We start from the raw sequence: 25,924 nt of genomic DNA on the forward strand, positions 1-25,924 counted from the left end.
GTTGTTAAGTTCAAACTGTCAGTTACACGCAATCGAGAGATGAGTCCCAGTATTATGTACTGAAACACCTATAAAATAATATGATACATAAACCGTTCCGATCATGCACATTTTGGACCGCACTCATAAATATTTTTAACAAATATCAACATATTCTGCATATAACGGTAATATTATAAAAACACCGTTGTATCTGTTTGAGAATTGAGATTGAGATATTCACTAGCCGTTGCGTTGGGGTGATCCATTGAATTACGCAGCTAGCCGTTAAAGACCAACGGTCATATATCCTAGATTTATACTATAACTACACATTGACATGTAGAAACCTCAACATATTTTCTCAACATCATCATCATCTTTACAAACAATACACAAAATCGAAACAATGGGTGGTCTGTCGATCCAAACCCCCTCGCAATCAATCCCCGAATGGCAGCACAAAATCTTCCTCCTAAGCAACTACACTGTGCTTGGCGCAGCCTCAAGCTGCATTTTCCTCACACTCTCTCTGCGTCTCTTACCTTCCTGGTGCGGTTTCCTCCTCATTCTCCTCCACATCCTCACAATCGGAGGCGCTGTCACGGGCTGCACGGCAGCCTCAGCGGGCTCCAACAAGTGGTACGCAGCCCATCTGATAACCACCGTTGTAACGGCTATATTCCAAGGCTCTGTTGCAGTTGTCATATTCTCATCAACGTCGAGCTTTTTGGGCAATCTCAAGTCCTATGTGAGGGAGGAAGATGGCGGTGTGATACTAAAATTGGAAGGGAGTTTGTGCGTGCTTATATTTTGCCTGGAGTGGCTGGTTTTGGGGCTGGCATTCGTGTTTAGGTACCGTGAGTTTGTGCAAGGAGGGAATGGTGGAAGGAGCGCGGCGAATGGGAAAGTTGAGCATGAAGATTCTAGTGATTGGCCTTGGCCTTTCCAAGTTTAGGAGTATCTATATATGTTGTTGAAGCTCATTGCATATGAGCATTTCGTTTATTGTTTCATTCTTTGTAATGTCACTCTTTCTTTTGTGTCAAGCCAATTCTTTGTAGTTTCCTTCATTGTTCTCTTAAATTTTTTAGGAGACAGACGTGATTTTGAAATCAGAATTTAGCGCTGCATTTTTAAATCAAATTTAGGTTTCTACTTTAGAGCAGTTAATTGGTTACTATTTTGGCTTAATGACCTTTTAACCCTCAAAGTTTGGAGGGTTGTTCCGAGTCAGCCTCGATGTTTTAACTCGTTCGATTTAACCCTCCAAGTTTCCCGAATGTACCTTTTAACCCTTATACCGGTATGATTTAAAAAACCGGTATAAATCGGAGGGTAAAGTAGACAAATCCTAATGTGGGTAAACTTTGAGGGCATAAGGGTTAAAAGGTACAACCCTCCAAACTTTGAGGGCTAAAAGGTAAACACTTATATTTGCTTCATCAACTCATGCATTCAAACATCTATTCCTCTTGTTACAGTGGCTTCAATCACAAAGAAGCACAAAAATCCACATGTTCGTCGTGGTTCTTAAACTAACGAGTCCGCTATATTCCTTAAGATTTTGTATAATAAGAGGGTTAAAAGGTCATTAAGCCTAGATATAATCATGAAATGTGTTTGTGTGCTTTCATTCTTGCCTGACAAAAATAATCCTGATTTAACTTTTGTGTTTGTCTGAGTAATTTAATTTGTTACGTGAGAAAATTCTAATGTTAATGGTTTTAGATGCATTTAGTGACTCCTACTAAAGTCTTAACGTTTAGTAAAGTTGGTCCTTTAACATCTGATCTTGCTTAATTAAATCCGAGTAGGATAAAAGGAAATAACTAGTTTAACTCAAACTTCCAAGCTTAATTCAACTCCTCAGTTCTCCTCGTTTTCATGCTAAAGTATTATGGATCACATTCACCCTGAACCATTTATCATACAGGTCTTGCTAAATCACATCAAACTTATAATACTTCCTTCCCCTGACGCTGCTCCTAACCAACCGCGAGTAATGATTGTAGCGTGGTAGCTTCCTGTCGCGCACAGTGAATTTGCATAATTGTGACCCCAGAAGTTCCCTTTGGCACGTATTGATAGCCTTCGAATTGCCAAATTTCAGAGGAGTAACCTGCAAAAAAAATAAATATACCAAGCTATTATAGTATTCATCAAATCCCATTCCCGTTAGAATAAAAATCCGATGCAAATGCAACTACTGTGACTTTTTAAATAGTGTGACAAAATCATATCAATTCAGATTTTTAAACAAAAAGCAAGAAGATGGTACATTAATCCAAACTTCTGTCCGTGATCTGGTTGGGCTCCCCTGTTTGTAAGGCTTGTCATTAGTTGTACCCACAATTTACGAACTCCATCATCAAAACTGTAACGATCATCAAGTGGTTCGTTGTATGGTTTCTGCATCTTTATATTATCATCGTTTAATGGCAGACGAGTAAATCCATCTGTCGAATCAGCCCGACAAATTCCATTGGGGCTTGTTGAAACACATACAATAATCAATAGCAGCATAGTATAGTAATAGGACATCTTCATTTCGTTTGTGATTGGAGCCAGTGTAACAAGAGGAATAGATGTTTGAATGCATGAGTTGAAGAAACAAATATAAGTGTTTACCATTTAGCCCTCAAAGTTTGGAGGGTTGTACCTTTTAACCCTTATGCCCAAAGTTTACCCTAATTAGGATTTGTCTACTTTACCCTCCGATTTATACCGTTTTTTTAAATCATACCGGTATAAGGGTTAAAAGGTACATTCGAGAAACTTGGAGGGTTGAATCGAACGAGTTAGAACATCGAGGCTGACTCGGAACAACCCTCCAAACTTTGAGGGTTAAAAGGTCATTAAGCCTACTATTTTAGAGAATTGTAAACACGAAATACACAGTTTTAACATACAACGCGAGAAAGTGGGAAAGATGCATTCAAGAGTGCCTAGCTACATTGAAATCTTAAACAAGGTCCTTTTTTTGGACAGTGAACTGGACTATTTTATGCTGTTTGCCGATGAATTGAAACTGCAGTGAATTAACAGACAAAACTGACTGTTATTTGGATCAGGTTACTAGATTAGTCACTCAAGTTGAAGTAAAGATCCTCACAAGAACGATGCCTATTACCACACGAATGAACACATGTTTAGCTCAGTTACAAACTTTTTCCATCCGGCAGGGCACCCTATAATGGACTCAAAAGTTGGCAGTTTTGATATCCCAGCAGCCTCTATTCCTGTTATTCCTCTATTGTTTATGTGCATTCTCGTACCAATATATGAAGTTTTCCTTGTCCCCGTGTTTAGAAAACTGACAGGCCATCTCCAAAGGGGGTTGGTGTTGGGCTAATTTTCTCAGCCATTTGTATGAAAATAGCCGGACTTGTAGAAGTAAAACGAAGGAATGAATTTGTGAACCATAACAAGCGCATTAGCCTCTTCTGACTTTCATACCAGTACGAGGTATTTGGAATAGCAGATATGCTTATTTTTGTTGGCCTAATGGAATTCATCTACAGTGAGGCTCCAAAAGGCTTGAAATCACTCTCCACTTTTTTTTCATGGCTTTCGCTCTCAATAGGATATACTTGAGCACAATCTTCGTGGAAATTATTAGTTTGGTGACTGGTAAGTGCACTTCAAGTAAAAGAGGATGGCTAAAAACGGCTTGATATGAACAAAAACCATGTTGAACTTCTTTGTACAAGAGAGATATTCCAGTTGAGAATATTGACCAGCCGGTGCTGACAGAAACGCCTCGTGACAGTCCATCTCCTTTAGGATGGAGTCAATTGATATTAGAAACTAAACAAGGTGAAAGGACCAATTAAGTACATTTCCATAGTATACAACTTGAAGATTGACAACTAAAGCCAAAAAACACTGCGAGAACAGAGCAGGTAGAGCCTGTTAGATCCATTTATTGGGGTTGGTACAGGCATCAAGCAGCTTCCACTCTTCACTTCATTCTGCTGGAGCCTGTGGTACACAAAAATTATCACAATCTGATGAATTCACAAACTGATAAATTTCACTTCATTCTTCAGTCTTGATTTTCACAGATAATATGATAAGACAGTGATATTCTTGCCATCATGACACTCATATATAAGTTACACATTCTAACCATTTTCAGACGGTAACGATATCCTGTTATCTGATCAGATTTTTTTTTTTTTTTTTTTTTTTTAACGTGGGTACCCGCAGCCGCTACCCTTCGGGTGCGCACTGGGTAAACCCACGAGCTCACGCAATAGCCTGTAAACTACGTGAACTCTGCTCCCTTCGGGAGTCGAACCTGTGACCAAGAGGATACATGTCCTCTCTTTAACCAGCTGAACCAACCCTTGCGGGCCAGTTTTATGAGATTTTGACGATCATTAAATCAACAATTATGACATATTTTTTTTAATTTGGATAATATAATAATAATTATAATTATAATAAATGAATTTTTGTTATTAATATTTATGAAAACAATGTTATTTAATATTTTTAATTGTCTATTTTATTATTATGAAGGATAATTATTGTAGAAATCGTTAATCGAAATTAATTCGAGTGTAATTAATAAATTGGAGAATTTAGTTAAAATAAAATATAATCAATAATTTAATTAAATAATTTTTAAAAATAACCAAATATTAATCAAAAAAATTTCAATAAATAGGACTTTTAGAACGACCGAGGACCTTTTTTTTTAACAAAAAGTTTAAATGAGATATATCGATTTAAGAAAAAAATTGACGGTGGGACTTGGTGGAAAAGAAAGCCAAACCCTTAAACCCACAAGAATACACAGTAGTTGTACAGCGGCAGCAACCACCAAACCCCAAATCCAGAAAACACTATAAACTGTGATTGTAAAGAGAGATGGATCACATAGCAGCAGCGGAGGAACGAATTGTTACAGAGAGATTGAGGCAGAAGCTTAACCAAGTTAATTCTGCTGCTCAATCACACCTCTCTTCCGTTCAAGACCATGTCAATTTTACTCTTCAGGTTATCACTAACTTATGAACTTAACCCTCTCTCTCTCTCTCTCTCTCTCTCTCTCTCTCTCTCCCCCTCTCTCCCTCCCTCCCTCCCTCTCTCTCTCTCCCTCTCCCTCTCCCTCCCTCTCTCTCTCCCTGTCTCTCTCTCCATCTCTCTCCCGTTATATATTATTTATGGATGTTGTTTTTATTGTAGCAAGCGTATTTTAAGTGTGCATATGAATGCTTTGACAAAACCAAAAGTCAGGAAGACATAGGAAGGTGCGTTGAAAATTGCAGTGCTCCCGTTGTTGCGGCTCAGCGTCTTGTCGAAGACGAGATGGCCAAGTTTCAGGTTTCTTTTCCTTTTTATGTTTACCTCTTCCTCTTTCAATTTTTTGCTCATATTTGCTACCTGTAAATCATGTGTACTGTTTAACGATCTATTTGTTTGCCTATATTAATTTAAAAGTTAACTATAATACATTAAGCAGTATCGAGTTAGATAACGACCGACATCACATTAAGTAATATGAAAATAGGCATTTTTCTTACGAGAACACTTTTTGTGGTTGAAATAACAAGTTATTCAAGAAAATCAAGTCAATTTTAACCTGTCTTCTGTGATGTATATCAATATCAATCTACTAATAGTGTTATTATCAAGTATTATGGTAAGGCTAATGATGTCATAACAAGCACTAACCAAAAAAAGTTATAAGTTATAACACAGAATTATGACAATTAAAACAAGATTAAAAGCAAAGAATCAAGTACATCATTTTCGCTTCATATGGCCAATGTCAAAGGGTGCTTGGTTCATAAGCGAATGGAGCAAATATATTATTTTTGATAAAGTCTAGTTATTGAGGATCAGAAGAAGCAAAAGGTGAATTATTTATCCCTTGCAAGTTGTAGTCCAATTGGAATGGTTCATCTTCATCTTTCTTTGAAGTTCTTGACCTTTCATCACATGGCTTGAAGTCGATTCTTATATAATACTCTACTAGATATAAACTATAACTGAATAAAATTACAAGAATAAAGTACCCTTTTTTCTCTTGAGCACGAGGCTTCGAACGAGGACCCACTTTGCCAACGGACTGCCCCTGTAGGCGTAACATCCTCTTACGCTGCTGAACTCGATAGCTGAAAGCATCTCTTTCTCTTTCAACTTCTCCATCCACACTTCCATCATCTGAGTCTATCATAACATCTGCTGCTCTTTTTAGCTCGGTCTTCTATCATATGAACATCGTTTTTTTATTACTAGCCTTTAGCTTCTTTATCAGCTCTCAGTCTGCCTCCAGCCATGAGGATCTTTTTGTTTCTTATGGTCTACTACTGTAGTATCCTGATCCAAAAACTCTGCTAAAGATATCTGACATTTTTTTTTGTGGAATCTCTCTATCAGCTCCATTCCATGTGTATCTATTCGTATGATCTTTTTCTCCCTCAAACGTATCCTTGTCTTTAGGAAAATGCTTTCTCTCCCAATCAAACTTTTAAGCTTCTTTCGCGTTGCATACGAATTTTTAGCCCTCATTACTAATGTTACCTAGTTACAAGTTACTACTGGGATCGCTTCTTTCTTTATCCTTTTTCCTGGTTTACGGTGCTTTCGTTACTTCCTTTTCCAGTCTTTATCCTCTTTAACCTCTTCAAATCAACCTTGGGTAATAAGCGAATTCTTCAAGTGAGTGCTTTGTCTCATGTGGCCGTATTTCAATGTGGAGGGATGACCTCCAAGTTCCAACATCCTCATGCAACTTCTTATTTGGAGTACCACTCATTCTCGCAGCTTACCGCACGAAACAGATGCCAGATATGGGCACACTACGTAACAGTTGAAAGTTCACTTCTTTAATCGACTGCACTCACGGGCGAATACAAGGCCAAATCAGTACTTCATATAAAGAATTACTTTGCTGCTAATAAAAGGATTATATCATGTTGTGAATGTAAAATACTCCTCAAGTCCCACAAGAGTTGATAAATGTTCTTTTCCAAAAAATACAATAATTATAATAGTTAACATAATAATAATAATAATGATGATGATGATATTTTTTACCCTGGAGAATATTAAATGGTGGTAATAATTTATGACTTGACATGACACTACCATAAGAAGCTTGGTAATATTATCATCTTCTAAAAGCAGACTATTCCACAACAGAAGCTAGTTACAATTTCATCAAAAATAGAAAATATTTTGTAATACAAAGGGTGAAGCGCCAGGAGTAAAAAAGGGCCAAAGATTGAGGCCACTTTAGTGTGAAATCCTCAATATATAATTTTAACAGAGTACAAACCAATTTGATGCCACTGCAACTGAAATGAAACGTGATAAACTTGAACCGAATGAGGTGCCAGCAGATCTGTATCTTAAGTAAACAAATCACACAGATTAAACGTGAAACACACATAAAAACCTTCTGTGAATTTCAATGTTGATTCTTCAAAATCTTGCTTCCAGTTCAACATAACTAAACACTTGGCATAAATAATCTATAAACAAACAAAGAAGAAACACTAGGACTCAATTTTCAGAAACAGTGATAAATTCATAAAATGTAATGACAGAATTTCACAAAACTGCATCAATATATTCAAAAGACACAAACATATTAACGTATTAGCACAAAACTGCCAAAATGCTTAATTTTCCATAGTGAAATTCATTCAAATCAAATTCAAGAAGCTCAAATCTAACAAATTTATGCTGTGAATTAACATAATTTACATATATTCATTGCTCAACAATATAGTTCAAGGCCTTAACAGTCTAGACATACAAAACTTTGTAACAATCAAAATTAGACACACAAAAAGAAACAAAAATGCAAGTAAAAATATATTACTGCTGGTTATAACATATCAAGTAAATTTTGACCAAGGAGGCCACTTTAGTGTCAAACCTCGATAAATAATTTTAACAGAAGACATGCCAATCTGACGGCGCTGCAACTGAAATGAAACATGATAAACTTGAACCAAAGAAAGCGCTGACAGATCTGTTTTTTAAGTAAAAGAATCATGCACAGACTAAACGTAAGACACACGTAAATGCAGCCATGTCTTCTTCAGTATCATATCAGGTCTACCATGAAAATTATCCAGAACTGTGGAAATATCTATAAATAAAAAATAAAATAAACTATCAATTAATGGTGTCAGGTCACAATAAAACTAAAACTATGTATAATAGAATAACTAGAACAAAGATAAGTTTTTTCTCTGGTCTATCACGAACCCTCCTTAATTCCAATATATTTTAATTACATAAAAGAATCAATGGGAGTAAAACATGAATTAACAATCAATTCAAACATGTTCTGTAAATGTCTTCTTCACATAGTTTTTTTGGCACATATGATTTGAAGTAATAAAATCTAAATGATCCTAATATGCAAGGATCCGCAAACTAGTTTATGACATGATTAGTGCTAAGTACCCCAAATTATTTTCCCAAATGATGTGGCGTGGAGGTCAGTATAGGATGATTTATTGGTGATATTAATGTGAATGCTAGAGGTCCATTTTCATTTATTGATAACACGTCCAATAAGAAGATGCCATGTCGAATTTGGAAACTATTTTCGGATTTTTTTGGGGTACCTAGCATTTTCCTTTTGACGTATATGATAAATAAACACCTTGTACTAGCACCCTAACACAACTCCCTTTGCAGCAATCAACAATAAGAAACAACGACCATCAAGAATCTTGATCATAAGTTAAATAATAAAACTCTAATCTAATCAGAATTTGAATTTATAAGTCAGACCAAATTTGTCGAACGAACACATCAGTTCAATGTATAGTTTTACATATTAGGAGAATCTTATCTTTCTTCTCCACTATCTGTTTATATTAACTGTGTAATGAGATGTCTATATAAATTATACATATCATATGTATACGTATCTGTTTAGTTGCTAAAAATATAAAGATTCTGATCAATTATATCAACCCTAGAATCACGTATATTTCAGAATATTCACAGAATATTGCCATTATAGTAGAATTATTTGATTATAATAAAATTATAAATAATTAATGGTCTGGATAGTGGTATATCGAGTCTCTTGATAGGGAGGTTCTCCCTAGAACCCAACCCTATATATATATATATATATATATATATATAAGATATTATTAATTAATATTGTATTATGTATGCTGCATAATTCATGAAAATTTTATTTTGGTCAGTTCCAAGTGACCTCTGGTACCGGTGGTCGTTCTGTTAGGCTTAATAGATTAATGGAATGTAACCATTGATTCTACTGTTGTGGCACATTTATATTTTAAAGGTTTTACCCAAATTAGAATGTAAATTGATACATGTTGGATTGTTTTGCAGGAAAGGTTAAACAGGTCTCTGATGGTCTGCCAAGACAAATTTGAGTCCACCAAACTCCAAAAAATCAAAACTGATGCCACCAATGATTTAGAGTCATGTGTAGACCAATCGGTCCAAGATAGTATTAATACGTTGCCTCATCTTGTTCGACGATTGAAGACTTCTCTTTCCATCAATGAGTAGAACTATCAGGTAATGTGTAGAGTCTACACACAGTGACATCTCCCCTTTTCTCTACTCATAACAAGTGAGAAACTTGATATTTCTGCAGTGACTTTTAAAGATCAAGGTTTGATTGATGCAAGAGCCATCTGCAAAGTTACTTTGAACTTCATACTTTTGTTTTCAGTTGTTAAATTGTTAGTTTTTGATTCTGCCTCCTATCTGGTGGCACTTAATTTGATAAGCTTCCTAATCATAATGTGAATGATGTTAGGACGGAGAATATTTTTTCCAATAACGCATCTTTGCAGGATATTTGGATGATATGTTCTATTTTTTTATTTGCTAATTGATATGTACATCAATGTGATTTGATATGTTCCCTTCCTGCACCATGAATGTTGTATCTTGGAACAAAATCAGTCTTTTCAATAACATGTAAGACAGCAAACAACAAGTCTTTTGTCGGATCTTTAGACTTAACAATAAGAAGAGGCATAAATATGTATGGAGCCTTCGTGCACAAAGCCAAGGAAAGGTTGTAAACAACAATCATCACGGGTCATATTGTATGGTCTCTCGCATGTGTATTATGAAAGGGATCAAATCCGTCAGTACAAAATCCGAGTCTCACATTTCGAATCTCCTTTGAAAATCTACGATTAGATTGTTTACATTCATTTTTTTCGGTTGGATGACTTAATTCACTTTCAACCACATTTCTGTCATGATTCCAACTCATATATTTTGCAGTCTTCCCAGTCATGAACAAATGTTGCAATCTAAGGGTGAGAAGAAAATAGCACAAGACCTTTCGTAGGATCTTTTTCTCTATTTTTTTGCTATGATTTTTAATTCCTTGTATCAACTTTCATTATATATCACAACGCGTCTTCTCGTTGTTTTCCGTGTAAAATAGCATACAATCATCTTCACAAGCATTAATTTTTTCATATCTCAAATTCAATCTCTTAAGTATATTTTACATAGTATAATAGGTTTGAATAGGTTTATGAATGACAAGAAAGAGTGATCCAATGAGCTTAAGTAACTCATCAAAATCATTGTTAGTGCAATTATACTTGTTGAAATAAACGAACTCAACGATTGTATAGTTGACATTAGTTGGATAAATTGGTTATGAAGCACTATGAATCATCTTGCAAAATTCTTTTGCCACTGGATTTAGTTCATCCTACATATGCTCACAATACCTATTCGTCTCCCACAATCTCTTAACATATCATAGGCGTCCTAATACATATCATGATATCATCATTCACATCACCAACATGTTATTACTCATTTCGACCTTTTCTTCTGCCATTTTCTCTCCATGTGCAGTTCATGTAGTATACCAGTATATCATACTGTATCGATACAAATCAAGTTTGATAATAATACGAGTCTTGTGATGCTTGTTTTTACAATTTCCATATGAACACCTAACAAGCCCGCCATTTCTTCCACGAAGATTCTCACAAGCAAATTTAATGAAATTATCAATACTATTTTGGTATTAGTCTCTTAAATATCTTGACTCATTAAACCGATCATGACTAATTAAACTACGATCAGATTAATATATATATACATTGAATTTATTTGAATGCATTTCAACACAAATACACTAATAAAAATATGCTACAATTATGTGCAAACATTTCACAACTATGGAAATATGAAAATTTCATATATATGTAAAAAAAATTCTACTATTACAATAATTGATAAACACATGCATATATAAGTTGTTAATGACTAAAAAATTATTTACTTGATGTTTTATAAAGATTTCATACGAAAATCATAAGTTTCATATCATAAGTCTGAGAAAAAAAAAGAAAGAGACAAAAAGAAAGTAAATGGGGGTAAGAGGAAGAAGTAATATAGGAAACAACGGTTATCGGAAAAGAAAGATGGTTGAATATCTCACTTTTTGCAGCTAATTTTGACTAAAAACGATCGAAAATGTGTAAGCGACTAAAAACAGTCGAAATTATAATATCGACCAAAACCAGTCGAAAAAATATAATTAACGAGACCAAGTTAAATTACTTTTTTCGATCGGTTTCTGTCCAAAAATTTATTTTTGACTAAATAAGGTTGACAAATCGAAAGCCGAAAGGGACCAACATTATTGTGAACATTTTCAATTGAAAAATGCGACAAATTTCTCGCCACGAAACATTTTTGACCAAAATAATGGCCGGGGAGAACTTGAGGGAGTAAATTCAAGTGGCCAAAATGCCCGATCACAATTAAATATATTTTTGATCGTGTTTTTTTGACTGCGCTTATTTTCAACCACATAAGGTCACTTTTAATTGGTCTGACCGACTTAATTCGACTACTTTTAATATCAATCGTTTACGTTCGAAAAAAAAAGACCCGTCGAAACTTGTGATTAAATTTAGCCGCATTTTCTATGATGAAAGGGAAGGGCTCTTCCATATTCTTATCATCTAAATGGCTCTCATAAGACTTCTTCTTCTTCAAAAATTGTACTCTCGGAGGACGTGCCCTTCCGATATACATCACTCTTCTCATATAAATTCTTATGCAACTAGACCTTACAAGCAATATATTTTTCTGGGAGGTTACAACATCTAAAGGCGTGTCCTCTAACACGAAGACTCAATCGTATCGTTATTAACATCCTTGACCACATAAAGTCACTCACATTTGACAAAAATCCCATCCAATATTAGATATGCAATTTTGTTGAAAAAATTATTTTATTTTAGTGAGTTGGACGATTATATTTACTAAATCCTAAACTAATATATATGGGTTGCACTCCAAAAAAAACACTTTAAAAAAAACATCACAAAACACTATAATAACACCTTATTTATCACAGAAAATATTTGGCAAGACCATAATTACATAGTTAAACACCAATTAAACTCAATATATAAAATCTAAAATCCAAACTCATCTAAATTATTAATATGAAATATTATAAAATCCAGAGCAGAATCTAGAATAGAATCATATATGTATGTTTTGCACGATTAATATAACATAGAATCATGTTATTTTTAATTCATATATATTGTTAAATATGATAGATACAGTTAATTATTATTCATAATAAAAGTTTAATTAGCTTAAAATTAGAGTTTAGTTCAAGTTTTAGATGAGATTCTATATTAAATTCTAAATTGTTCTTCTTTGTTCTTTTTTTAAGAGAGTTCTTCTTTGAGCAATGCTATATATATATATATATATATATATATATATATATATATATATATATATATATATATATATATATATATATATATATATATATATATATATATATATATATATATATATATATATAGGGTAGCAATCTAGGGAGGGCACCTTATATGGAGTTATATAGTACACTCGATCTGAACCGTTGATATTAAAAAAAACTAACGGCTGTGATTAAGCATATTAAATACATGTTAAAACAGTTGGATCTAAATTTAATTTGGCAACTATACACACAGAGGAGCTATACACACACTGGACCTATACACACGGAAACTTCACACTGAGAGCTTCACACACACAGCAACTACACAGCTTGAGAGATTCGAACGACGAAGCTCAGAAACAAGCTCGAAACAACGAATCGAGCTTCTTTATCTATCAAACCGAAGGTTCAGAAGCGAATCGAAGCAATTCGATTCAATTTTGTTTTGATAAATTAGGGTTTCAAAATAATCGAAGCTAATCGAAGCTGTTTTGGTTTGTTTCAGGTGATTTAGAGCAGTATTGATAGCTTAGAAGATGCTCCGCCGAATAGGTCAGTAAAATTCCGGCGAACTCTTCATAATTTTATATTCTACAATAGAATGTTGTGAATTAGAATAATATACAATATACAATAGAATGTTTATTATTGTTCTACAGTAGGTGATTTAGCAATGTTCGAAATACATATGTTCCACAATAGATGTAATTCTGATTATTCTATATTAGAATAATATCATTTTCATAAAACAGAGCATGTTTATTAAGTTTATAGAGTATTTTTCATTATTTTGCATCTGTAGTAGAACATATTACAATTTCATGATGTTTGTGCTACATTAGAATAAAATCATTGTTTATAGTACATAGAGTTTTATCTTCCACAGTAGAATATATTACAAGTTTGTCAAATTTGTTGTATATTAGAATAAAATCATTGTTTATAGTACATAGAGTTTTATCTTCCACAGTAGAATATATTACAAGTTTGTCAAATTTGTTGTATATTAGAATAAAGATATATCATTCCTCGAGCAATTCTGATTGCAATATCAAAGCGTGTATTCCAATTTAGCACTAAACATAAAAACCTTTTGTTGTCCTTTAGTTCCACGCAAGCTTCATTTGTGGAAGATAGGTTGGATGATCAAAATAACCTTGCCATAAAAAATTCTTCTCACTAAACATATTCTTAAATAGAACTAAGTTTCCAGTATTCAGTAGCTGAGCTGAGTTTTTACATCCGGATTATGAAATGTTAGTTGACTAAATTGAAATATGAGGAGTTTCACTGTAAAATAAAACAAGTTGTCCTGTTTTATCCATTTAGTATCACTTAAGCTTGTGTGACATTTAGTCATTGTTTCATGTTATAATTGTATGGAACATTGTTTACAGGCACATATTTAGAGTACAACTTTAAAGCTATTTGCTCTTTCCATATTTTAACTCAAAGTGTATCTCTTAAGGAATAACTCAAAGTGGATCATATAAAATTATACTGGCTCTGCCTCTGGGTCATATGACAGCACAATCATTCTAATACTTTATTTATTTATTTGCATAAATTAATTAAAGTGTTTTAGGATGTCTCGGTGGTATTACCATCCTTTATCTTTTCGAAGCTATTTGACTGAAAAATCAGTTAAAAAACTGAAAAAATGGGTATCAAGACATAAAGTGTTCTCAAGCAGATATGTCTTCATTCCAATGTGCCAATCGTAAGTAAATTAACAACATGATGTTAGATATGTACTAAACATTCTTCAAACCAATTCTAATAAATTTATATTTGTTCATGACAGAAATCACTGGAACATGCTCATTATATGCAACATTGGCGAGGATATGAATTCTGAAACAAATAGTCCATGCATGTTCTTATTGGACTCGCTTCAAATCGGTGAAGCTACAAGACTTGAACCAAGATTAAGAGAGTAATATCTTATATTAACTACTAATTATAGTTTAATTATTTCTTATATATAAATATTATATTGTAACATAAAATTTGATATGATGCAAACTTCAGGTTTGTGTTTCATTTATATGAATCTGGAAATCGAAGAGAATCTGCTGAGGAAATCTTCAATATACCATACAACATACCATCAATTCCACAACAAGAAGATGGGACTAAATGTGGTTATTACATGTTGTTTTACATGTTCAAATTCCTCACTGCTTGTCCTTATCAATTTGACATTTCTAAGGATTATCCAGGATTTGTAAGTTCTTATTTATTGGCTTTCTGTAATCTATATGTTCCTAATCTGTGTAATGATTTATAAAATAAAATGATGTGTTAAAAACTTGTCTGTTGTAACAGATGACTGAAGATTGGTTTGATAAGGATGAATTTCAAAAATTTTATGAAGACTTGACATCAGAGAAAGAAAAGGATTGTAGTTTATCTGACACAACTACAGATAAAAAGAAAGATGGTGAAGGAAGTAGCATTCAAAAAATTGAGAATGTGAATAATGATATGCTGCAAACAACGCCATCACATGATCTATTCAGATCTAATGATGCCCTCCCTCCACTGGTATCATACACCCCAGAAAGCTCACAAGAAGAGCAGAAAATAACTCAATGTAAGGAATTCTCCACTTTGTTAAGTTTATATTCTTTAGAACTTTGTTTATTGCAAATTGCTTTAAAGAAACATAATGTTGTTCTTTAAATATGTCTCCCTGTAGGCAATAAGCCATCCCCTTTGCCAGTAATTGAAGAATCAAAGATCGAGGCTGATGTTGTCAAAAAGAAAAAGACAATCAAATTTAAAATCAAATCAGGGGAACAAAGAAAATCACCTAGGCTCATTGAAGCAAAGAAAAGTCCTAATGATTACGCCAAGGATGAGACAAAAGATGCTGCAGAAGAAGATGAAAGAAATTCTACAGAAGAAGAAGCTGAACCAGTCGTGATTGCTGTAGTTGATGGTAATGAGGATGAAGAAAATCTGGATGAAGACAAGGCTGATGAAGATGATTTTATTGAAGATGGTAAAAGCAAGAAAACAACTAAGCCTAAGAAAAAGAAGAGAAAAGCTTCAAGTCCGGTAAATAAGTTTATTATTCAACATTCTATTTCTTGTTTCACTTCATATATTAGGAACACTCTTTCATATATGTGCACACATTTGGAACCTGTCTATCTTTTGATATGTGTAATTCAAATACTAAATATTTTCCTTTAATCTGGATGATATTAGGTCAAAATGAAAAGAGCCAAGAAACGAAAAAATGTCAAAGAAGAAGAAGAAGAAACAGAAGAAGAGGAACCAACTGAGAACAGAAGAAATCCTGAAACAGACATGCCAAATAAGATATTGTTACGTGCCTACCCGAAAACCTTCACCGATGCTATCCAGGCATTGACAGAAGATCAGAAAAAATGGGTGACTGAAGCGGGATTTGGCCCTCTCTTATCATTTGCAATGAGAAAAGTTCCGCACTCAATGTGTGTGAATATAATTTGGTGGTATGATTTGACCGAAGATGAGATGATCTTCAGTAAACAAAGGGTGAAGATCACAGAGCAAGATGTGGCTGATACCCTTGGGCTGCCAAAGGGAGAGAAAGAAATCTGTTTCAAAAAAGGCAAAGTTAATAGAGACAAATTCTCTAGATGGAGGGCACAATTTCCTGACAAAGATGGAAATAGAATCACAGAGTTGACCGTGTATGAGGCGATAACAAGATCAAGAGTGGTGGATCTTCATTTCAAACAAAACTTCATGATTCTAATGATGAATCTGTTTGTATACACAAACAACAGCTCTTTCGTTTGTCAAGATGTTTTGGGATTTGAAGACGAGTTTGAAAACGCAAGCCACTACAATTGGTGCAAGCTTGTGGTTGAATCTCTTCGATCTACTCATGAGGAATGGTGGGATGATCCTCAGAAAAAGTACTACACTGGTTCACTAGTGTTCCTCCTTGTAAGTAAACATATAATATTAATAATTCATACTTGTCCTTAATTTCTATTGTGCATTGATTTTAACTAACAATGTTTGCAGTTCTTCTACCTTGACCGAAGCGTCCATACTGAATATAGAGCAGAAAGGACAAGGCCTGTATTCATTGGTTGGAGGGATTCAATGATTGAAAATAGAAACAGAAGTGAATCCATTGATGGAACATTTATGAGAGGAGAAATTGTAGGTTCATTTGTCCAATTAATATAATTCTCAACCGATTTCTTTGAAAGATTATGATTAAATTTTGTTTTTGAAATACATTTCAGGTTGGACCATTGCACATTTCAAACACTGGAGAGAGACAGAGTACTAGAAATGTATCAGCTGAAGAACATAGGCAGCAGGTAAGAATGACAAACACATCATAAACTACATTCTCAATATAAACATATGTGATAAGTAAACTACAATTTTCATATGTTATTGAACTTTGAAAATATAGGATGTAAATCATGAAAATGAGGAGGCTGCAATTTTGAAAAACAAAGGAAAGTTACCAGCTGAAGAATTTGTGGATGTAAACTTCTCAATTCTATTCTCTAAAGATTATTTTAATTTATTTGGATTTATTTTAATTATGTTCTATAGTACAATAGTAATTTTGTGCTTCCAAAGTATGCTCGATTTAATTGATTATTAAACTGCATCAATCTTATGCTTTTATTAACAACATAAATATGTCTTCTCTTACAGATATTTCAAGAAGGTGAGAATTTTAAAACACCAAAAGAAACCTTAAGGGGAGTAGAAATGATTCCACAAGTTTTCAAGGAAGATGAAACTTATTCTGGAATCATGTCTGTGGCGAGAGATATTAAGTACACGTATGAAGATAATGAAATTATCACTGAAGAGGTACAAATCTTTTTTTTTTATAATTCTATAAAATCTAGTTTATCTTGTGTAATTATATAAAGTTTTGAATAATGTTATTATGTCTTTGAAACTATGAAATGATGACACAAGTTGATAAAGACATCAAAGAATTGGAATTTGTGTATCAAAAATGCAAAAACAACTTGAAGCTGGCAAATGACCTCTTCCCAAACAACCATAACCTGAAGCTGTATGAAGACAAATTTGCGAAAATGTATCAACCACAAAGTCAGGAAGAAGAAGAACAACAAAGGTATTATAACAACACTTAGAATATAATGTAATTTTTGTGATTGTTTACTTTGATAATTGTATGATTCAATATTCTTATTTATCATATGTCATTCTCTTCTATTCTAGTTATCATTAAAATATAATTCAAGTGACAATAACATATTTTGAAAAACAGAATTGAACCAGAGAGTGACAGAGACCCAGAATGGCCTTACTACACGAACAAGGACTGGAAAACCATTGATATTTTAGCGCTTCCAAAATACGATAGAGCATATAACAAAATGTTTGATCTCGATGATTTTCTTGGTGATCTAACATTGGGTGGTGAACGTATTGATTTTGATAGATTTGAAAGAGAAGGTGACACTGAATATAATCCAGGAAGACTGAGGAGAGAGGTAAAGGTCGGAGACTCCAAAAAATCACCATTTCTTGATCGCACAATTGACTTCAACAAGCAAAAGATTACAAAGGCAGAGGAGGAGGTGTGGAATTGGATCACAGCAGATACATCAGATGCAACGTATGTTTTCACTAACATATTTGATTAAATTAAAAAATACGTCATTACTAAATCTATGCAGTGCTTTTAAGTATGAATAATATAATGTTACTGCAGCCAAATTATTTTCTTCTGGGAGGATGTAATTTGCATGAGCTACCAGATTAAAACTTTTCAATTCAATGAAAAAATATCAACTGCTGTCATTGATGTATATGCGACCATCCTGAATGAAGATGAAAAATACAGATCCCCAGACTCCCCACACCGGTTCTTTTGCAACACTAGTATCACGGTATGCTACTAGACGAAATATTTTAGACACAATGAAAGTCTTTAATAATATGTAATATGCACTGATTTATATTAACTTCTATACACTAGTGCAAAAATGACTTTCAGCGTCGGTCAAAATAGCCCTAAGGCGTCGGTCAACAGGCGTAGCAAATGTAGAAGACGCTGCAAATGTAGGAGACGCTGTAGGTCTAGACCTACAGCGTCGGTTAACCTAGCGTCGCTGATGGTGAACCAACAGCGTCGGTCTTCTAGATTGCCGACGCTATAAGTCAGTACAAAAGCGTCGGTCTTCTAAATTGCCGTCGCTATAGGTCAAGACCAACAGCGTCGGTCTTCTAAAATGCCGACGCTATTGTCTTGACAACAGCGTCGGTCTTTTAGAATGCCGACGCTTAAAGTGGTGCCATCTGCGTCAATTTTTTAGAATGCCGACGCCTTTGCTGTTGATATGGCAGCGGCTGTTTTTTCTACTTAACCGACGCTTTTGGTATTTTTAATTTTTCTTTTTTTAGATTTTTTTTATACCTACTAAACCCATCAATTATAAACCTGTTTCATCATAAATTCAATATTCAAAAACTAATAGCTCAAAATTATAAATACAATACACCCAAAATTTAATATAGCTCAAAAATTATATTATAATAAATTAAAAAGATTGTTTACATTAGAAAGAGTACAATATTAATTACAATCTCTCTAGAAATTAAGTCAGTTACATTAAACATCTTAGAGCATAAAAATCTCTCAACTAACTCCGCTTTCTTGAAGCTCCTTTTTCTGCACTCCCGTTTTTGCATTAATCGCCATCTGTCATGAATCAAAATAGTTTATGTAAGTACATAAAGCATATTGAAAATCACTCTTCGAGAAATCATGAATTGAGAATATGAATTATTTACATGTACTTCAACAAATTACCCGACTAGAGACATTCAAGAGTAAAAAACTGAGCCCAAATCTCTCGAATCTCATTGATTTCCTTTTTGCCATAACTCCTAGAACCAAGAACCTGCCAAGTATACCAAATATAAGAGATAACATATTTCAAAAATAAAACTCGAGCTTTAAACTTGTAAAATAGTGTTTGAGTTGTTTCTCTTACCACTTCCCACTTCCCAGTTCGTGTTAGAATTTTTCTGAGAAAGCATGACTATGTCATACATGTACCTCATGACAAAAAATCCACATTCTGTACCTCCTACCTGTTGAGGACACTATACATAGATAAACAAAATTTAGTAAGTAATAATTAAATAAATGAGGAAGAAAATAATTTAAACAACAGAAAGTTATACCTGAACCTCAGTGTGATGCCATATAAATTCTTTTCTATTGTTCCTCAGTCCACTTTGAGACACGTATAATTTGAATGTCCTGTAAAATACATATATGTCATCAAATCACTTATAGAACTAGAATACATACATTACATTACAGAACATGAAACTTGAACTTATATATAACATACATTCGTGCAGGTATTCTTCCTTTCTTTTTTCAATGAATCAAACACGCAGATAGCACTTTCATTAAGACAAAAAAGGAGCAACATCCAGTGGTCACTACAATAATACAAACATATATAATTAGATAGGACTACATCATATAACAATACAATTCTAATTAAAAATGATTTTGTTCTTACTCTTGGATGTAAGGTGCTATGATATAACGTTTATCTTGGAAGCATTTCTGCTAGAAGTTTGAGCATTTATGTGAAACTCTTGTCACTCCACCCATTTTTTACTTTGAGCTTACACAACTTTAAGGTTGTCGATAACCTGGTAAATTAATTATTGCACCCAGGATATAAAAGTTTTTTGGAATCGTCCACCAAATTTTCAAGAACTTCCGGCTGGTGCATTAGAATATCTTCAACGTCATGGATCATCTCATCGACCCTGTCGTTTTCTGCATCATCTTCTTCTTTTGAAGGCATTTTATCTCCATTACTTTCATGATTTCCACTATATGTCTCGGTATTCTCAGAGTGTATTCCCTCCCCATGCCAAATCCACTTAATATAATCAGCCATAAAACCACGCCGAAATAAATGTTCACGAACTGTATCAACATTAGGATATTTTTTCAAATTATAACAATCACGACATGGACATGTGATCCTCTCTTCTCCTTTCCTCTTCAAATATTCCACCGCACATGCAATGAACTCATTAACGCCAGTAACATATTCATGCGCAACCCGTGAAATTTTGCACATCCAGGTAAGACGATCCATTATCTATCTCTATAGAATGTGTAAAACAAAGGTCAGCAAGTATTAAATTAATGGTGGTGTTTATGAACAAAATAAGACATTACATAAAGTTTTTTAAAATATTTATTATTTTAAACTCCACAATTTAATTAATTAATTAATTAAGTACATATATAAGTTATAGATGACCATTATATGTACTACTGTATTTGTATATGTCGCACGACTGAACACATATGCTAGAGTATATAATACTAACAAAATAACTAGAGCTAGCAATATGGTCTAAATCCATGAAACAGAACCACATTTCTGGTTTTGGTTTATACCAAGATCATAGACTTTATTTTTGACCGGTTTGGTTTAGGATCACAGGTTTGCTCAAGTTATAGATATTTGACTGTGATAGCTATACTTGAAACCATAATAACTGACTTCGTGTTATAATACTCCAAACTGTAATGAAACACAGAAAAACACATAGATGGTGTGTTTCCATGTCCCTTCCCTGGTGCAACCCAGCTTACTCAGAAATAACATAGTAAAATCCTCAATCAAAAATACACATATACTTCCAAGCTATAAACTGAAAGTTAAAAGGAAAAATAGAGACAAGGTAAACTGCTTGAACTATTTCGGTGACTTGATGTCATAGTGTATCAGTCTAGTGGTTATATAATTAAACATTACTGAAAATTCTATTATTCATCAAAAATTTCTTTGGACGTGTACCTATTTTAAGCACCTATATATGTTAGATGTCCACAGCAATACCAAATGAAAAGTATTATAAAATGAAAAGAATTTATTTATCATAAATTATATTTAATTATATATATTTATTTGATTGTAAATTTATTAATTAAATTTACAATAGTGTTCGAGGCTTGTATCTTGATATTACAATAGTGTTTGTGCTGTTTTCACATGTGAGTCTAAAGCCAAACCAATTTTAATGCTGTAGTTTTCTCTTGCTTAAACATATTGATTAGTTTTAGATGTTTAAGCATTGTATGTATACAAAGTTTTTGACTAAGTTTTGTTTTGTTCTGTTATAATTAGAAGCCAAACAAGATGACAATGTCATAGTACAGAGAGACAAAAACACTTCTACTGCCAAAAATTAGAATTGAAAACTACACAACACCATAATCACTAAACTTATACTCAGAACATTTTAAAATAAAACCCAATATATACAAAATTATCGACTTTTAAAAATAACTGCAAAAATACCATTCATAATTTTTAAAATTTGTGCTCAGGAAAGAAAATAGAGAACATGAACAAAATCTAAATTTTTTTCCCTGATCAGAAAAAGTATTATCTTTAATGAATTCTATTTTATTCTGATACTTTGTGCAAGTAACCTGTTAAGATGCTAATCTATTACGACGGTGCTCCACTCCCTGTCCCCCACAGAAGTGCTACAATAGTGGACGAGGTTTGTATCTTGATCAAGGAGCTGACTGTGCATCATTCTTCTTATTAAAACAGCACAAGATCGAAATCACCCAACTATTCTAAATTTGTTTTACTGTGTCTTGTGGTTTTGTACTGGTCTTTCAAGTCAATCTAGCCTTAATCCTAAATTACTCAAGCACATCCAAATGATTAGTTTCAAGTATTTTTACTTATTCCTTTCCATTCTCCCCAACCAAACACAATATTAGTCCTTTACAGGTGAATGCTTGCATATATACTAGGATATCTAACACTTTCCTTAACAAAATAATTAGAACAATATATGAAGAGATTTTGCTAAATAAACTATGGTGTTTTTGTCAGATTTTCAGCAGAGAACAAAAGAAACACAACAATCTCAGCCAAAGTTAAATAAATCGGGGAGGATAAAAAACCCAAATCTTAAACAAGAAGTTAAACGAGAAGAAAACCTGGAATAACAAAGCTCTTAAACCTTGAACCCACCACTAGTAGCAGCCCAACGAGAAAACCCCTAAATTGAAAGCAGCCGAGAGATAAACCCCTGAATTGAAAGCAGCCGAGAGAGAAACCCCTAAATTGAAAGCAACCCAGCAAGAAAACCCAGCGGAAACGAGAGAATCACAGTTGCTGGTGAAGGTGAGAGAAACCCCTAAATTGCTGACGATATAGCGGGTTGTTGGTGACGATACAGTGGATTTAGCGATGAGGAATGGGTGAAATCAGCCCAGCAAGAAAACCCAAATAACAACCTGAGAAAACCCAGCAGCGAATTAACAATTGAACCCAGCGATGGAGATTTTCAGCGAGGGTCAGGATGCGGAGAGACAAGGGAGTATGTAGTCGCGCGAAATGTCGAAGTAGAGTTTAGAGTCAGGTTTAGTGAGCAGCGGGGGTTTAATTAATCTAGAATTTTGTTTTTTAAAAAATATAAACACTTCTTACGTTGGTTAAATGAACACCGACAGTATTGCCTCTTTTACAGCGTCGGTTAAAGCATGACCAAAACAAAATGATAACAAGTAGCGTCGGTTAGAGAGGGAACCGACATTATAGAGTGATCAATAGCGTCGGCATTCCAACAGCCGACACCTTTGTATCGAATATAGTGATCAATAGCGTCGACATTCAAATGACCGACACTATTGGTGTATAAACAGCGTCGGTTAAGTGACTAAACCGATGCTAAAAGTGGTGAAAAAATAGCAACAACGTCGGCATACCAAATAACCGACACTGATTGGTATCAAGCGTGTCGGTCCTCTACTTAACCGACACTAAAAGTGCGACTCCAAAAGTCACTTTTGTACTAGTGATAGTTTATATTAATTTGAGTTTGTTTGTACAATACATGGGATGTCATTGACAAAAAGGAACCATGTTGAGACTCCTGAAGAGGCTAAAGCAAAGTATAGAAGGTTTTGTTCAAGATTAAATATATGGCTTCTAAAACATGATACAAAAATTGATGATATCGATCTGGTACATTCTAAATCATTTAATAAATAATTTCTGTTTCACACAAAAACACAAACATAGATAGACTAAAATATATATATTTCACATTTATTTATGCAGATATTTTTCCCAATCCATGATGTAGACCACTATTATGTTGTCTGTTTCAACATTAAAAATCCATCAATAGAGATCATTGACAACAATAGAATTGCAGATGGCAGCAATGCAGTCTATGATGGATTACCGGAATGCTTGGTATTTTTCTACTTTTATTTGTAACTATTAGTTGTGTTATATGTATTGACCACAAATTTGTTTTCAGCAACAACATTTTGTGAGCTACTTGGAAACAAGCAGTCCGGCCAAGAGTAAACAGTTGGGCAGCGTTTCAATTGTTCGACTAGATATGAAATGGCGAACAATGTATAACAAGGTGGATTCTGGAGTGTTTGCCATTAACCATATGGAAACCTACAAAGGCAATGGATTGAGGAACTGGGAATGCAAATTTGCATATGAAAAGGTAAGACCATTCCATATCTGATTTGAGTTGTATAATAATTAAATTATAGTATCACCAAAATGCTATTTAGATACTTTACTCTAATACTATTGGTATTCAGTGTTCTACTATCTATTCAGTTCTAGAATACTTTATGCTCCAGACAAACTAACTAGTTTAAATGATCAATATATTGATGCAGGGAGTTCAACAGAAAAAACAGCTGGAGAAGGCATGCCAGATTTATGCCTCAAAGATTATATATTCACCAATAAATCTGTACAAAAACAAAATGGTGAATGAGATCAAGTCGTTGTGTCAACCAAGATGAATAGTAGTTGTCTTTGAAAGTACTTGTCTTAGAAAATACTTGTCTTTGAAAAGGATGTGAATAGTGAGGTGAAGCAAGTACTTATTTTTGAAAGTGATGTGAATACTCATTGTTTGCTGTTATAATGGTATGGAACAGTGTTTAGAGGCACATATTTAGAGTACAGCTTTAAAACTATTTGCTGTTTGAAAGTGATTGTGAATAGTGATCAACTGCTAGTAAAAATGATGCAGATTTTTACTCTCTTGTAATGTCTGTTTTCATTTGCTACATATTGGAATATGATGCGAGAAATTTTAAAAGAAATATTCTCTTGTAATGTCTGTTTTGCTCTATCTATCATTCTATATATAAAATAATCATTGTTATGTACTAACTTGTGTTGATCTCCATATGGATTGTAAGTTATTAAAAATGGATAGTAAGCTAATAATAGTAAGTTAATAATAGTATTCTTTAGTGGAATCATTATATTTTACCAAAACCAAAAAACCTACATTGTTCACATCAATATTCAATAGTAGAATAATTTAATTTATTAAAAAGAATTTTGGTTTTGACTGTAATACATCTAAATTTTAGTAAGCTAATAATAGTAAGTTAATAATAGTATTCTTTAGTGGAATAATTATATTTTACCAAAACCAAAAAACCTACATTGTTCACATCAATATTCAATAGTAGAATAATTTAATTTATTAAAAAGAATTTTGGTTTTGACTGTAATACATCTAAATTTTAGTAAGCTAATATTAGTAAGTTAATAATAGTATTCTTTAGTGGAATCATTATATTTTACCTAAACCAAAAAACGTTCACATCAATATTCAATAGTAGAATAATTTAATTTATTAAAAAGAATTTTGGTTTTCACTGTAATACACTTACATTTTTATAATGTTCTACACTAGAATCATAGTTTACATGATACCCTAGAAACAGGCCAAGCCTCAAGGGATGGTACATTAAGCCAAATAATTTACATGATCTTTACTCCGAAATACCATGTGAATCACAAGGCATCCCTCCTACTCATCTCGTATATGCAGCCTCTCTATGGCAGCCTGCCAAAAGATTACAACCTGGTCTTTAGCTTGTGCATTCAAGTACATATATAGAATCTGTATAGCCTAGCAAATTTGGTCAAGCAAATTCATATCTATGCCAATAAAGCCAATTGAAAAATAATCCATAGTTACATCTCCACCGTGAGAAGACATTGGTATAAAATCAGAGTTTCAGACAGTCATTCTTGCTTAGTAAAATTTGTAATTTAATCTCATGAACAAAGTAAAATTTGTTCATTTACACTGCAAAATATATTAAGAACTATAAACTTGACAAAT

The 25,924-nt window shown here is 33.5% G+C and overlaps 3 protein-coding genes and 2 long non-coding RNA genes across 5 annotated transcripts; 4 read left to right on the top strand and 1 right to left on the bottom strand.

The window, feature by feature from the left end:
• Window positions 1–318: 318 nt before the first annotated feature.
• Window positions 319–1,028, top strand: LOC108208009 (uncharacterized). The gene has a single exon (XM_017378478.2). It carries the CDS (start codon window positions 389–391, stop codon window positions 935–937), a length of 549 nt encoding a protein of 182 aa, XP_017233967.1. The 5' UTR covers window positions 319–388; the 3' UTR covers window positions 938–1,028.
• A 3,699-nt stretch (window positions 1,029–4,727) lies between these two features.
• LOC108206800 (uncharacterized) lies at window positions 4,728–9,866 on the top strand. The gene is made up of 4 exons (XM_017377211.2): window positions 4,728–4,986; window positions 5,176–5,313; window positions 9,328–9,519; window positions 9,599–9,866. The coding sequence occupies exons 1-3, from the start codon at window positions 4,858–4,860 to the stop codon at window positions 9,508–9,510; spliced, it is 450 nt and encodes a 149-aa protein (XP_017232700.1). The 5' UTR covers window positions 4,728–4,857; the 3' UTR covers window positions 9,511–9,519; window positions 9,599–9,866.
• Window positions 9,867–17,700: 7,834 nt separating this feature from the next.
• Window positions 17,701–18,580, top strand: LOC108207309 (uncharacterized). Its single transcript, XR_010288512.1, has 3 exons — window positions 17,701–17,837; window positions 18,168–18,344; window positions 18,441–18,580. It is a non-coding gene; the product is annotated as an uncharacterized LOC108207309 (long non-coding RNA).
• Window positions 18,581–19,236: 656 nt separating this feature from the next.
• Window positions 19,237–23,188, bottom strand: LOC108206345 (uncharacterized). The gene is made up of 7 exons (XR_001804090.2): window positions 22,737–23,188; window positions 20,269–20,871; window positions 20,092–20,185; window positions 19,919–19,997; window positions 19,726–19,837; window positions 19,542–19,632; window positions 19,237–19,430 (listed from the first exon to the last, which is right to left on the bottom strand). It is a non-coding gene; the product is annotated as an uncharacterized LOC108206345 (long non-coding RNA).
• A 452-nt stretch (window positions 23,189–23,640) lies between these two features.
• Window positions 23,641–24,578, top strand: LOC135150490 (uncharacterized). The gene is made up of 4 exons (XM_064086816.1): window positions 23,641–23,766; window positions 23,863–24,000; window positions 24,068–24,268; window positions 24,450–24,578. Exons 1-4 carry the CDS (start codon window positions 23,641–23,643, stop codon window positions 24,576–24,578), a joined length of 594 nt encoding a protein of 197 aa, XP_063942886.1.
• The last annotated feature ends 1,346 nt before the right edge of the window (window positions 24,579–25,924 follow it).

Source organism: Daucus carota, chromosome 2 (assembly GCF_001625215.2).
Source record: "Daucus carota subsp. sativus chromosome 2, DH1 v3.0, whole genome shotgun sequence".
NCBI classification, from domain to species: Eukaryota; Viridiplantae; Streptophyta; class Magnoliopsida; order Apiales; family Apiaceae; genus Daucus; species Daucus carota.

Coding starts and splice junctions, on each gene's coding strand:
- LOC108206800 (XM_017377211.2), top strand. CDS start 4,858: ATGGATCACATAGCAGCAGCGGAGGAACGAATTGTTACAGAGAGATTG. Junction 4,987..5,175: donor ATGTCAATTTTACTCTTCAG/GTTATCACTAAC, acceptor TTTTTATTGTAG/CAAGCGTATTTTAAGTGTGC. Junction 5,314..9,327: donor ACGAGATGGCCAAGTTTCAG/GTTTCTTTTCCT, acceptor ATTGTTTTGCAG/GAAAGGTTAAACAGGTCTCT.
- LOC108208009 (XM_017378478.2), top strand. CDS start 389: ATGGGTGGTCTGTCGATCCAAACCCCCTCGCAATCAATCCCCGAATGG.
- LOC135150490 (XM_064086816.1), top strand. CDS start 23,641: ATGTCATTGACAAAAAGGAACCATGTTGAGACTCCTGAAGAGGCTAAA. Junction 24,001..24,067: donor ATGGATTACCGGAATGCTTG/GTATTTTTCTAC, acceptor ATTTGTTTTCAG/CAACAACATTTTGTGAGCTA. Junction 24,269..24,449: donor GCAAATTTGCATATGAAAAG/GTAAGACCATTC, acceptor ATATTGATGCAG/GGAGTTCAACAGAAAAAACA.